Below are 14449 nucleotides of genomic sequence, written 5' to 3' on the forward strand. Positions count from 1 at the left end.
TGTCACATGTGACACTGAAGAATGGAGTTATGATGCTAAAAATTCAGCTTTGCATCACAGAAATAAATGATGATTTAAAGTATAATAAATTGAAAACAAATTATTTTAAATTGTAATAATATATCACAATATTACATTTTTTTCTGTATTTTTGATCAAATAAATGCAGGCTTGATGAGCAGAATAAATTTCTTTCAAAAACTTTAAAAATAGTAATGTTTCCAAACTTTTGGCCTGTACTGTATCCCCCAAAACTGCACAACTGTAGAGTAAAACATTAATAAAAAAGTGATAATAAAAATTGCGTCTTAAAACTGACATGATTGTACAAAATCACAGTCTGTGGACTCAGAACTCAGAACAACTGCTGACATTAAGTCTAAGGTAAAAAATAACTGCCATGAAATTATAGTATCTTACTCCTATGCAATAAATTGTTCTTTCACTACATCTCTTTACCTCTGTCTTTATCCTCTTCTCTTCTTTTTGGCACTGTATCTATCGCAGACTATGCTCATTTATAACGTGTCATGTAAATTCGGCCTTCCGTCACAATCAGGAAACTGTCTAGAACTGGCGCGAGCTGCCAGGCCTGTTTCTACGAGCTGTGTGTTAACAAAAGCAGTGCTGTCTACATTGGATGCGGCGTCGGGCACGCTACACAACAAATTACCAACAACTGATCGTGCGCGTGCTCTGTTTCTGAAGCACTTCAAGCACTCAATGGGCAGGGGAAGATTGAAGAGCCTTTTTTTTTTTTTTTTTTTGCTTTATTTGGTAGTATTTCGAATTAATGGTTTTTAAATAGTAGCCTATTATAAAAAAATATATATATGTATATATAATATATATATATCGTTCACTCATTCTGGCGCCCCTATGGATGAGTGGCGCCCTTAGCATTTGCCTATACTGCCTATGCCGCGGGCCGGCCCTGGCCGGAGCACTAGGTCCCTGTGCTCGCACAACTGATCCTGAGACTGTGCTAGTATAAACCAATCATCAAGATGAAGTGCGCAATGCAGTCTGCCAACACAAAAAGCTTTAGTTTACAGTCGAAGTAGATTGGTCTCTCGAAGAGAGATCCCAATTCATCGGTCATAATGTGACTCGTAGTGACCAACTGAAAGGGAACTGTCCTATACCTGTTTTAAAACTTCATCATATGACGTTCATAAAGAATGGTATCATCTGCATATAAGTGAATATTGGTTTTCTGACTACAAATAACCTGATAAATATTATTCATGGACATTTTTTATAGGTTTAACTAACACAGAGCCCTGAGAGACCCTTTGTTTAATTCTTAATGGTTCAGATAATTGGTGATCAATGTTTAAATATTGGTATCTGTTAAATAAATAGTTAGAAAACCAAGATAAGGTTAGATTAGATCAACTGTATTAGGGAAGTCGTGGCCTAATGGTTAGAGAGTTGGACTCCCAATCGAAAGGTTGTGAGTTCGAGTCCCGGGCTGGCAGGAATTGTGGGTGGGGGGAGTGCATGTACAATTCTCTCTCCACCTTCAATACCACGACTTAGGTGCCCTTGAGCAAGGCATCGAACATCGAACCCCCAACTGCTCCCTGTGTGCCGCAGCATAAATGGCTGCCCACTGCTCTGGGTTCACTGTGTGTGTGTTCACTGCTCTGTGTGTGTGCACTTCGGATGGGTTAAATGCAGAGCACATATTCTGAGTATGGGTCACCATACTTGGCTGAATGTCACTTTCACTATCAAAAGCAAGATTCTTGTTTCTAATGCAATATATACTGTATATCATTCATAACTGCTGTAGTACAACTAATATTTGAGTGAAAACCAGATTGGATTTTAGATAAGATATTATGTGTTAAGAAACTGTATCAGTTGCTTAATTGATTAATTTAATTGTTTATTAATTTAAGAAAGTGAGCAAGGAAATAATAGTAAATATATAGTCCTGTGCCATAAAGAGTAAGAAAAAAATTCTTAACTTGGAAACTGAATATATTTTCTTTTAATCTAAATTGGGTCTTTACACAGGAAACTATACAGATGCATTTTAAATTGTAGAAAAGGAAGATCATATTTGGGGATCCGTGGCATCTAAGAGACTGAAAATCCCTGTGCTAATGTTCCAAAATCAAATAAATAGTCTTTGATCTTTATATGTAGCAACATATCGCTTTATAAAGCCCTGGACCTGGTTTGACATGCAGTGTTTGAGAAGCAGTATCGTCTTGGTTACGTATGTAACCCTCGTTCCCTGAAGGATGGAACGGAGATGTTACGAATGGGATCTCGGCCGAGAGCCCAATCACCTTCGAGTGGTACAAAACGAGCCAATGGTACACAAAGTACCTTGGTCTGCGGAATTTGCATCGCGAGCTCTGCCCCGCAGGGTGGGTATATAAGGAGCAACGCGAGCAACTCGCATTCAAGTCTTTGCTGAGGAGCCGAGCCAGTGACCCGGCCGTTCAGCGGAACAGCGATGTGGCAAGGGGACGTAACGTCTCCGTTCCCTCCTTCAGGGAACGAGGGTTACATACGTAACCAAGACGTTCCCTTTCAGTCGGTCACGTTCGACGTTACGAATGGGGTCCCTTACAAAACGCCACATGGCTGTCTTCCAGCGACCCGTGTGATTGATATTACCCTGTCGTGAGGCCAGCACGAGTGAGGGCCTATAGCTCGCACAGAATACACTGGGTAGCATATTCCAGCTGGACTGGAAGGGAAATCACGACACATGGAGGCACCTAGTCCCACACATGGCTGACCAAAGGGCATGTACGCAAGTGTTGGACATCAACAGTGCTGGAGGAACCCAGGGTTCTGACTGAGGAACTCACCTGAGGGGAATAGCGCACGCATCCAGTCCGCGGAGTGGAATGGCGAAGCAAGCGGATTGACACCAAGCAGGTCCTTACCGGCCCGAAGGGGCGAGTACCCGGGAGGACACAGGCTCTACACAGAGATTATAAAATCTCGCAAATGTGTTAGGTGTCACCCAGCCCGCAGCTCTACAGATGTCTGCTAAAGAGGCGCCATGCGCCAGCGCCCAGGAGGAAGCTACGCTCCTAGTTGAGTGAGCTCTCACCCCTAGGGGGCATGGCAGGTCTCGAGCCTGATAAGCCAGGACAATAGCATCCACTATCCAGTGGGATAACCTCTGCTTGGAGACAGCCTTTCCCTTCTGCTGGCCTCCGTAACAGACAAAGAGCTGGTCTGAGGTCCTAAGGCACCGAGTTCTGTCCACGTAGGTGCGGAGCGCACGTACTGGACAGAGCAGCGCCAGGGCTGGGTCTGCCTCCTCCAGGGGCAGCACTTGCAAGTTCACCACCTGATCCCTAAAAGGAGTGGTGGGAACTTTGAGCACGTACCCAGGCCGGGGTCTCAAGATAACGTGAGAGTTAGCTGGCCCGAATTCCAGGCATGCTTCGTCAACTGAAAATGATTGCAGGTCCCCGACCCTCTTCACCGAAGCCAAAGCCGTCAGGAGCGCAGTTTTCAAAGATAAAAACTTTAGCTCTACTGAGAGCAAGGGATCGAAGGGAGCTCTCTCGCAGTGCTGATAGAACCACTGCGAGGTCCCAAGAGGGGACTTGCTGAGGGCGAGGCGGATTGAGCCTCCTTGCTCCTCTCAGGAACCTGATGATCAGATCGTGCCTTCCAAGAGACTTACCTTCAACGGGGTCATGGTGAGCCGAAATGGCAGCCACATAGACCTTGAGGGTGGAAGGAGACAGCCTTCGTTCCAACCCCTCCTGAAGAAAGGAAAGCACTGACCCAACCGGGCATTTCCAGGGGTCCTCACACCGTGAAGAACACCAAGTGACGAAGAGGTTCCACTTCAAAGCATAGGCATGTCTGGTGGACATGGCTCTAGCTGAAGTGATGGTAGCTACCACCTGTGGTGGCAAGGTACCTAAACCTTCCGTGACCCGTCCAGAACCCACACATGTAGGTTCCACAGATCGGGACGTGGGTGCCAGAGGGTGCCCCGTCTCTGAGAAAGAAGGTCCTTCCTCAAAGGAATTGGCCAGGGAGGGGCTGTCGCGAGGAGTACAAGTTCGGGGAACCAGGTCCGGCCGGGCCAAAAAGGCGCAACCATGAGGACCTGCTCCTCGTCCTCCCTGATCTTGCACAACGTCTGTGCAAGAAGGCTCACTGGGGGAAACGCATACTTGCGCAGGCCCAGCGGCCAGCTGTGTGCCAGGGCATCCGAGCCGAAGGTGCCCTCGGTCAGGGAGTAAAACAACTGGCAGTGGGAATTTTCTGGAGAGGCAAACAGGTCTACCTGAGCGTCTGCGAAGTGTTCCCAAATCAGCTGAACCGACTGGGGCTGGAGTCTCCATTCCCCGGGGCAAGACTGCTGTCGTGAGAGCTCGTCGGCTGCACGATTGAGCCTGCCTGGAATGTGAATGGCACGAAGCGACCTCAGATGCTTGTGACTCCACAGGAGGAGATGGCGAGCGAGTTGCGACATGCGGCGGGAGCGTAGACCACCCTGACGGTTGATGTACGCTACGGTCGCAGTGTTGTCCGTACGGACCAGAACGTGCTTGTCCTTCAGCAGGGCGCTGAAGCGGTGCAGAGCAATACGTACTGCTAGCAACTCGAGGCAATTGACATGCCACTGAAGTCGGGGTCCTGTCCAGGGGTCCAACCACAGGGTGAAGTATCGGCGGCAGGCCGGAGTGATGGTCACTCGGAGCGTGCCCTGTTGCCATGCCCATCTCTGGACTCGGTTGTGAAGCCAGTGCTGAAGCGGTCTCGCATGGAGTAGCCTGAGCGGTATGACTGCCGCCGCGGACGCCATATGCCTCAGGAGCCTCTGAAACAGTTTCAGTGGAACCGCTCTCTTGCCCCTCGAATTGTCTCAGGCAATTCAGCAGTGACTGCGCGCGCTCGTTTGTAAGCTGCGCGAACATGGCAACCGAGTCTATTTCCATACCGAGAAAAGAGATCCTCTGCACAGGGGAGAGTTTGCTCTTTTCCCAGTTGACCTGAAGACCCAGTCGGGCGAGGTGTCTGAGCACCAGATCCCTGTGTTTGCACAACCGCTCTCAAGAGTGAGCTAGGATCAGCCAGTCGTCGAGGTAGTTGAGGATACGGACACCTTGTTCCCTAAGCATCCCTTAGCGGGGGCAGAGTGCGGGCACTCGTCTGACTCCAAGTGGCAAAGAGGGCATGAGAAGGCGAAGCGTTCTTGAGCCGTCTTTGCACAGAAACTGGCAAGGGGAGAGGGGAACGAGAGCGGCGAGGAAGCACGTCGCCAGCTGTCGTTCGTGGCCTCTTCGGACCCGGAGGTAGAGGAAACAGCTCTTTTAGTGAAGATTTTGTTACCACCGGCCGCAGGGCCAGTGGCGGAACAAAAAGAAAATGAGAACAAAGGATTCTCCCCGGCCCTCCTCCGGGGGAAGGAGTGGTCCTGCTACCATCTCCTGATGAGCTGACGTCTCCAACTCCGGGTCGTCCGTCTCAGGAACGCCGCTTGGCCTGGCGTTTGGCAGGTTTAGGGGCAGAGACGGGTTGCGCTGCCCTTCTGCGGCCATCTCCTCGCTGCGGCCGGGGTGAAGGCTGCTGCTGTGGCCGAGCGGGAGTGGAGGAGGCCGCAGGGGGGCGCCCTCGGCGACGAGCAGGCTGAGGTTGCGCCGGCGGCGGGGTGGAAGCAGCAGTGGGCCGCCAGGGCAAGATGTGTCTGATGCCGCGTCGCAGAAGAGGCCATCTTGGGAGACCGGGGAGTTGAGGAGCTGAGCCCGATCAGACTCCCTCATGTCTGCCAGGTTCAGCCATAGGTGGCGCTCCTGGACCACCAAAGTGGACATCACCTGACCCAAGGAGCGCACAGTGACCTTCTTCGCCTGGAGAGCCAGGTCGGTAGCAGTGCGCGCCTCCTGAAAAACCCCTGGGTCAGCACCTCCCTCGTGCAGCTGCTGGAGCAGCTTGGCCTGATAGACCTGAAGTGAGGCCATGGCATGCAGGGCAGACCGGCCTGGCCCGCAGCTTTGTAAGCCTTGGCCACAAGTGTGGATGAGAACTTACAGGCCTTGGAGGGCAGCTTGGGACCACCATGCCAAGCGGAGGCGCTCTGTGGACACAGTTGCATTGCAACAGAACGCTCCACCGGGGGAATCCCAGCATACCCCTTGGCCGCCCCACCATCGAGGGCAGTGAAGGCAGAGGAAGAACCAGAACGGTTTTGGGCAGTTAAAGGTGCCTTCCATGAACTAGTTACTTCCTGGTGCACTTCCGGGAAGAAAGGAACCAGAGGGGGGTGCTGGCGATCCGCATGAGCAGCCCCCAGGAACCAATCATCCAGCCTCGAGCGCTCGGGACAGGGTGGAGGATTCCACTCAAGCCCGATGCTCTCCGCTGCCCGGGAAAGCACGGCCGTCAGCTCGGGATCAGACTCGGACAACGCTGGCACTCCCGAGGGAGGCAACGCAGCCGAACCCTCATCTCCCGAGGACTCAAGCCCTCCTTGTGATGCGGCGATCGACGATCCTCTTCGCGAGCCCCGAATGAGATGTCAGGAGCCTGAGAGGGTCCAGCTAATTCATCCAGGAACTCGACCGGCTGCGTCGTATGTGAGGGGGGTGTGGCCCGAGGAGGTTCGCTCGTCGGGGAAGCCCACACGGTAACCCTCAGATCACCCTGGCCACCAGCCGAAGTAGCTCTCTTACTAGAAGAAGAGTTAGAATGGGGTGTGGCAGAGGGGACTCTATACCTTTTAAGGTAATCGAGTCTCGATCTCAACGCCGAGATGGTCATGTCCCCACAATGAGAACATGAGCCATCCACGAACGCAGTCTCAGCGTGCTGGAAGCCCAGACACGTGACACAGCGATCAGGACCGTCACGAGGAGCGATATATCGACCGCACCCAGAAACACACGGGCGAAATGACATCTTTAAAAAGACGCAAATCGGCCCGTATCTCTTTTGTGAGAGAAATTTGTCTCTTTTAGAGGTGTTGAAGCGCTCAGGGGAACGCGGGAGCTGTTGCAGGAAACCCAGACGAACCGCTGAATCGCGCCGTCACACCAACACCAGCTCTTGCTTGTAAACACTCCGGTGATTGCAGCAAGCGATGTGCTCGGCTCCGAAGCGAAAGCTTGAATAAGAGTTGCTCGCGTTGCTCCTTATATACCCGCTCTGCGGGGCGGACTTCGCGATGCAAATTCCGCAGACCAAGGTACTTTGTGTACCATTGGCTCGTTTTGTACCACTCGAAGGTGATTGGGCTCTCGGGCGAGATCCCATTCGTAACGTCAAACGTGACCGACTGAAAGGGAACTGTCCACTCACCTGCAGGCGAGGTCTCCCGGCCAGGTAAGGAGTCTTTTGTTTAGCTGCTGAGCTGTTTGTACTAATCATAAAGCAGTGATGTTTCTGCGAATGTGTCTGGTTGTTTTTCTACATTCATGTCAATAAACTGCCTGATTAAACTTGTGTAGGTGTTTACTAAAGGGTGTTACTATATAGCCCCTTTCACACTGCCATTCCGGCAAATACAGGGGTAAAGTGTTCTTGTAATTGTTCCCTTGGCACGTTATACTTTAACTGAAGCAAGCAAACGATCTCGCCGTCAGCGCGTCAAGTGAGGAACTAACTGATCTCTGCTTCATTACAGTTTGCACATATGTTTTCGTCGCGAATGTTGATCTTCCTTCAAAACAGCCGGTAAAAGAGTCGCGCGATAACGCGCGTCATCACTTCGATACAGAATTAGATCTGGCTTTTGTTCACACAGCGCTCGTTCCGGAACGATTACCGCAATGTTACTAGGTCCCCGACCCGGGTTCAATTCGGTAATCAATTCCGGGACGTGGTTGCTTTCACACAGAAGGCGACCAGGCAATGTTACGGGAATATTGCGGGTCCGACGTGCAGTGTGAAAGGGGCTTATGTTAATGGCCACTCCAAAAACCATCTCCATCACGTGTCTCAAGTTTGCTAGTCAGGGGAAACCTGGAAACCCAAGGGGAAAAGAACAAAAATGTTGTACCAACAATAATAATAATAAAAAAAATGTTTACAACTTACCTGTTTTAGTGTAAATAAATGCATGGGGCTTTTCTTTTGAAGACCGATCAAACACTCTGAAACTGAACAAATCGGTTCGTTTAAATTAGCCCATTACACATTTTTCCTTTCATTGTCCAAAATATCATAAAAAGCATGGACATCATTCTAAACTGGGTGCTCGACCAAAAAAACAAGCAGAAAAATATTTGAATGTAAAGACTATCATAGTTAACGTACAAATTAAATTAATTTTCATTGTACTTTTAAAATATTGTGTACAAACCACCTCACAGATTCCTCCTTACGAAAATTTCTTTGTTTGCCATTTATTCTAAAGAGTCGGCTCACGAGAATGATTCCTTAGCGAATCGTTCACCATTAGCCAGCTGTCTTTTAGCCCAACAGACCGCAGGGAACAAAGTGGAGCTTTCTAAGGTTATAAAAGCCCTCGTGTTGTTTTTAAAGTGATTATGCATTTCTTCCCTTTACGTTATTTAAGGCACAGTGTTAGTAAAATCTATTCATGTATTTTGTTTATGGCGTTAATTTACTGGAAGAGAGACTTCAACTAAAAAAAAACCTTCAGCTATGTTTCAGGATACAGGTAAACACACCATTGGAATGATTGCCATATTAAGAAGTTAATGAATGGAGATATGTACATACAATGAAAAAATAATAGACACTGAAATTGTTGTCTACCTTAAAATTATAATGGATATAATTAATCATAGCTGTAATCACAAATAAATACACTATAAAAGAACAACTGAAAGGATTTCAAAAAAAGTGTTTTCAAGATGCAATGGACCCAGTATAAAATTTCCCCTCTAATTATAGAACTGTATGGTTAGGTATATTATGTATTTACTCGTTTACTGATTTAAAACAAAATTGTCTAAGTCTATATGATTATTTTTTATTTTATTTTTAGTATTTTAGAAAATATTTTTTAAAAAGTGGGAAAAAAAAGAAAATACATACAACATAGATCTCATATCAGTATTTCATGTCCCTTTATTTATTTTGTAAGTAGCTTTGTATGCTGGTTTACTGCATATTATACTGCTACAAGCACATCATAGAAACATACCCATGTAGTACTTTAGTCATTAAATAGTATAAAGGGAAAAAAAGCATATGCTTTCATTTAAAGGATCTGCATCATTAGCTTAGTCAAATTAACAATTAAAAGGAAAAATAAAAAAAAAAGTAACCACTATATTTTCCATCTTTTTTGCACCCTGTAAAGTTTCTATATGTTGAAAATGTACTACTCAAGAATTAAATATCTGTATTTAGGTATGTTTTCTGTATCTTGCAAATGTTTCAGAAAGGAACAGGTTGATGAAGTTGTGTACAGCCCATTAGAGGAAGGGTCACTTCTCTGCCAGACGTATAAGATGAACAATTTCAGACCCTATTTACCTTCACCACAGTATAAAAATGTACATTTTACAGTCCATTATTAGCCCGACTGACCAAACTAAAGCATAACATTTAAATACAGTTCACAAAGTGGACAGTTCACCCCTCTTACCAAATATTAACATGTGTTTTAAATTGTAACTTTCACCTTCTTTCAATATAATTATATATCTTTAACCTTACGTACAAGATAATCATAAGACCTCTCTGATGGTATAGTTGCATAACTATCATGATAAGTGTTAGTGAAGGTTTTCCTCTTAATTTGAATGTTTCTCATCTTATTCTTCTCCTTTTTTTCAAGCTTATCATGTCTTCCAATCATAAGTAAAGTCCCAGTCTTTATCTCAATGCTAGGCAAATGTTGGGTTGAACTCTTTACTAATAAGAACTGAACAGAAGATACACGATCGTCACAATCAGCTTGTAAAATGATGATGTAAAATGGGGCCATCAGTACAAATGTCAGTTCTGAAGAAGAAACAAAAGTTTTCTTTGTTTGACTTGCAAAGTTCATATGTTCACATTCCTGTCATGATCACTATGGGTTTGTGTCTGTTGATTCTGTTGATTGTGATGTCTGTCTGTAGTGTCTCTTTATTCACCGTCAGCTGATCCAGAGATCAGACTAAAATCTAAAACCTGAAAGTAACACACAAAACAGTCAAATGTGGTGACATTACTGCATCATCTTTGGAAAACTAAAACAAACTTTTCTCTATTAAGCTGATAGTATAATCCTGTGATAAGTAGTGTCTAAAACACCCATTTAATCATCCAGTTTATTCCAAACTGTCGATGACCATAAATTATGACTTTTAACCTTTGACCCTTAAGAAATATATGATACATATTGTAATGTACAGATACATAATAATTATGTTCTTGCTTTAAAATAATAATTTAAAACTGTTAATTTTACTATTCATGCCCCAGAGGGTGTCTGTTTATCAACACAAATATTGATAAACTGGAAGACCAAAAAATATAAAAAATATAATTTCTATACTCAAACATTATTAAAATTACTATAAACAGTATAAAAATATTGTTTATAGTACGAGTATATGGTACGAGTACATATATGGATATTTTTTGTCATTACTACTCACAGAAACCTCTGCAGTCCAAATTGTTTATCTTTTTTCATATCAGTAAGCAGCTTCACTGCTGAATCTCCTAGTTTATTTCCAGTCAGATTCAGTTCTCTCAGGTGTGAGGGGTTTGATTTCAGAGCTGAAGCCAGAGCAGCACATCCTTCATCTGTGACTCCACAATTATTCAACCTGTAGAGAACAATGACAGTTTTCATTCTCGCGGTTCAGGATCTACAGCAACTTCACAATCAGAAAGAGCGACTTAACCCACAACTTGATTAACCGGTCTCATCATGGTAGGAATGCATGTATCTTCACAGAAACTGACATATGATACAGAATCTGTGAGTTCATCCAGATCAGTGGCTGCAGCTTCAAAAACACTCCAGTCAGTGCAGTCAAAGCAGACTTGTATATCCCACTCTGCTTTATCAGTCCATCTATTTACAGTCCTTATTATGGGTTTAGCTGAATTAGGTTTCTCCCTGTAGCTCAGTGTAAGGTAAACTAGACGGTGATCAGAGAATCCCAAAGCTGAATGATGTGTGTGTCAGTGATGCACGGGTTGATCCGAAATGAGCCGGTTCCTGTGGTTACCCGCGGTTTTGAGTCATCCAAAAATATTTTTCATGATATGCAGGTCGCGGTAGGTCGGGTCGTTTGAAATAAAGATGCCAATTAAACCTTTGTAATTTATATAGTACAAGACACAATTTTGAAATACATAGGCCTACTCTTTATTGGCTGAATAACTGGCACGAATAGAGTGACCACCTGTCCCGCTTTACGTTGTACAGCAATTTAACCCTTTTTTCCCGCCTCACGCAAATTGAGCATCTGTCCCAATTTTTCATTCGACCCTGCCTAATAAATACACGGATCCATCCATAGGTGTACTGTTAGCCTATTTCCAATAGTTCAAAGGGAGAGCAATAAAAGCGTTAGTCGATAGGCTGAGTCGTACGTCAATCAAACTGTTGACTTGCGCATGAACGCCTCCTCAACATTGTCAACAGTCTCAAATTGGAGAGCGAGCGTGCTGTTCGTTCAAGTTATACAGCCATGGCCAGTGTGGCCACGAAAAAGAGAAGATGCACTTTTAATAGCGAATGGACCATAACATACTCTTGGTTAAGACCTGTAGATGGCAAAGCAGAGAGAGCTTTTTGCATTTTATGCAAAAGCAGTTTTTCTGTGGGACATGGTGGAGAATACGACGTGAGCGACATGGTGTATGTGAGTACCACAGAAAAAAAGCACATCATCAAGAAACATGCAAATCAGTGCAATCGTTTTTCAATAAACCAAATGACCCACAGGCTGACAAAGTTTGGGCAGCAGAAGTGACGACCATTTATCATGCCGTACATCACACACATTCATATCGCTCTACCAACTGCAGTAACAAGTTAGCCCCAGTCATTTTTCCAGATTCTGAAATAGCTAAGAAAAAAGCTGTAGAAACTTTGTGTGATATTTCGGGTCTTAATCTTTTAGTCGGTGGGTTTAAAAAGAAATAAAGGCGATATATTAGCCTACAGAAAGCTTGAAATGTCTACCAAAATAAATAGGCTATAATCTGAATATGTCATCCATATGAAATGTGCATTTCTCTCTGAGGTTCACGGTGACTGCTCATGGTCAACTACATCTTAGCAGCGACACAAAAACACCAGTTTATTACTAAACTGTCTAAATGTCTAAATGTCTCCTTGCTAATTTAGACACAGTCATAATCATTACCAGTTCTTTGTGGCAAGCCTTGTGTGCGGTCATAACGCTTATTATCCTGTAGGCTATAGCCTATTTAAGTAATTAAAATAATATAAAGGGATGACGCATTTACAACTTGTAAAAAAAAACAGGTCAGGAAGCGGTGTGGGTACAATATTTTCTTTTTCTTTTTTTGCAGTCAGAGTTGCGGGCGGGTTAGTTGAAAACATCGGCCGGGCGCATCCATTTAATAATTTATTTTAACAATATAATTAACTCTCAATTTGTTATTATTGCATACTGTTTTATAATGTACTATAATAGCGAGGTGCATCTAACTGGCAATCTGGCAAATTGCACTAAGTAAAAGCATTTAATTACTATTGTTGCAAATAAAATACTTCTATTTTTAAATATTGTAAGTAGAATCTATATTTATTTGCAGTTAATGTAAATAACATCTATCACTAATATTGTATGCTATTTTCACCTCACTGCCATCAGGAAAGTAGAAGTAGAAGAGAGGAGTAGAAAGGTTTACAGATTATGAAAAGCAGAGAGCACATCTACTTCAGAGTTGAACATCCAACAAAACATCTGAATAATAAAAAAAAATTGGGGAAAAAAATGTTGTCTTGTGTATGTTGCCTTATGTTCGGTAGTTTGTCTCCGGTAAAACTGATTGAGTAAACAGAACAAACAAATGAAAACAGCAAAAGAAGAGCTGAAGTTTACAGTGCCCTCTTGATCACTGAAATGTATGCTGTAATGTACATTTTATGTTTTAAATTATTATTTAATTTTTTACAATTTAACAATTATATTATTATTTATTGTTGTAATGGTTTGCATTTTTTACTTTAAAATAATATGCCAGTGATTATATAAATTTGAAACATTAAAAAGATGCATGTCCAGTATTATGTTTTTTTTTTCATTTAACTGGTGAAACCAGACATTATGAGGACTAGCAAATATTTGCCCAAATACATTATTGCACATACATTATATTCAGTATTATATCCAGTAGTTTAATATCATTAATTCTCAATAAACTTTCATTGCTTCTTATGTGCTCGACACAAAAATATAAACAATGGTGTTCAATTATTCAGGCAAGTGAAGTGATTAAAAAGACAATAAAACCTGAACAGACAGAGCTGGTTCTACATGGTGCTTAAAGGGGTTAAATTCAGTATTACAGAAAATGTCAGGACCTTTTTTATTTTTTAATGTACTCCAAAATCCTCAACTCTTCTGTATGAAATTAGTTAAAATTGTCAAAAACTTTGAATCAAAAGAAGATTAAAACAAAATCTTCACTTGTCTGAAGATCTTACCACAGTTTCTCCAGTTTACATTGAGGATCCTTCAATGCATCAGAGAGCAGCTTCAGTCCTGAGTCTCCTAGATTATTATAATTCAGATTCAGTTCTTTCAGGTGTGAGGGGTTTGATCTCAGAGCTGCAGCCAGAGCAGCACATCCTTCATCTGTGACACCACAATCCCACAACCTGTAGAGAACAATGACACTCTTCAGTCTCTTAGTTCAGGATCAGTGCCTTGATCTTGGTAGTACCATTGCTGTCTATAGGGCCAGAGAGCTCTCGGATTTCATAAAAAAGTCTCAATTTGTGTTCTGAAGATGAACGAAGGTATACAGGATTTAAACTATATGTGGGTGAGGGTGAAGATTCAGACCCACATCCCCAGACAGCAAGCTGTTTCAGCCCAGATCCGGCCCACATCTGGGCCACATGGATTTCATGCGGGCCAGATGTGGGCCGGATCTGGGCCAAAACTGCTTGCTATTTGGGGTGAGAGTTAAAGGGATAGCTCAGCCAAAAATGAAAATTCTGTCATCATTTACTCACATTCATGTTTACTCGCCATTGGTTGTTGCTATTGACTTCCATAGTAGGAAAAAAATACTATGGAAGTCAATGGGAACCACCAACTTTCTGATTACCAGCAAACTTCAAAATATCTTCTTTTATGTTAGATATAAGAAAGCAACAATACAGGTTTGGAATGACATGAGGTGAGTAAATGATGACAGAATTAAATTTTACTGTGTCATAATCTTTATGTATCATCCAATCATATGTATACTATCATAAAAAAATTAAGCTAAATTATGTCAGACTCTGAAACCTTTTAAAGAACCTAATGAATCTTAAGAAACATCTTCAGTT

The 14449-nt window shown here is 43.6% G+C and overlaps 1 protein-coding gene and 1 long non-coding RNA gene across 2 annotated transcripts in view; one reads left to right on the forward strand and one right to left on the reverse strand.

Annotated features, from left to right (window-relative positions):
• LOC127979112 (NACHT, LRR and PYD domains-containing protein 12-like) overlaps positions 1-14449 on the reverse strand; it is a 91522-nt gene that overhangs the window by 26262 nt on the left and 50811 nt on the right. The window contains exons 11-12 of the mRNA XM_052584286.1: positions 13595-13768; positions 10557-10730 (exon numbers count right to left, since the gene is read on the reverse strand). Of these exons, the coding sequence (XP_052440246.1) occupies positions 10557-10730; positions 13595-13768 (348 nt within the window). The remainder of the gene's footprint in view (positions 1-10556; positions 10731-13594; positions 13769-14449) is intronic.
• The window catches only part of LOC127979115 (uncharacterized), an 81145-nt gene that overhangs the window by 18055 nt on the left and 48641 nt on the right, over positions 1-14449 (forward strand). The window lies entirely within an intron of this gene.

Source organism: Carassius gibelio, chromosome B19 (assembly GCF_023724105.1).
Source record: "Carassius gibelio isolate Cgi1373 ecotype wild population from Czech Republic chromosome B19, carGib1.2-hapl.c, whole genome shotgun sequence".
NCBI classification, from domain to species: domain Eukaryota; kingdom Metazoa; phylum Chordata; class Actinopteri; order Cypriniformes; family Cyprinidae; genus Carassius; species Carassius gibelio.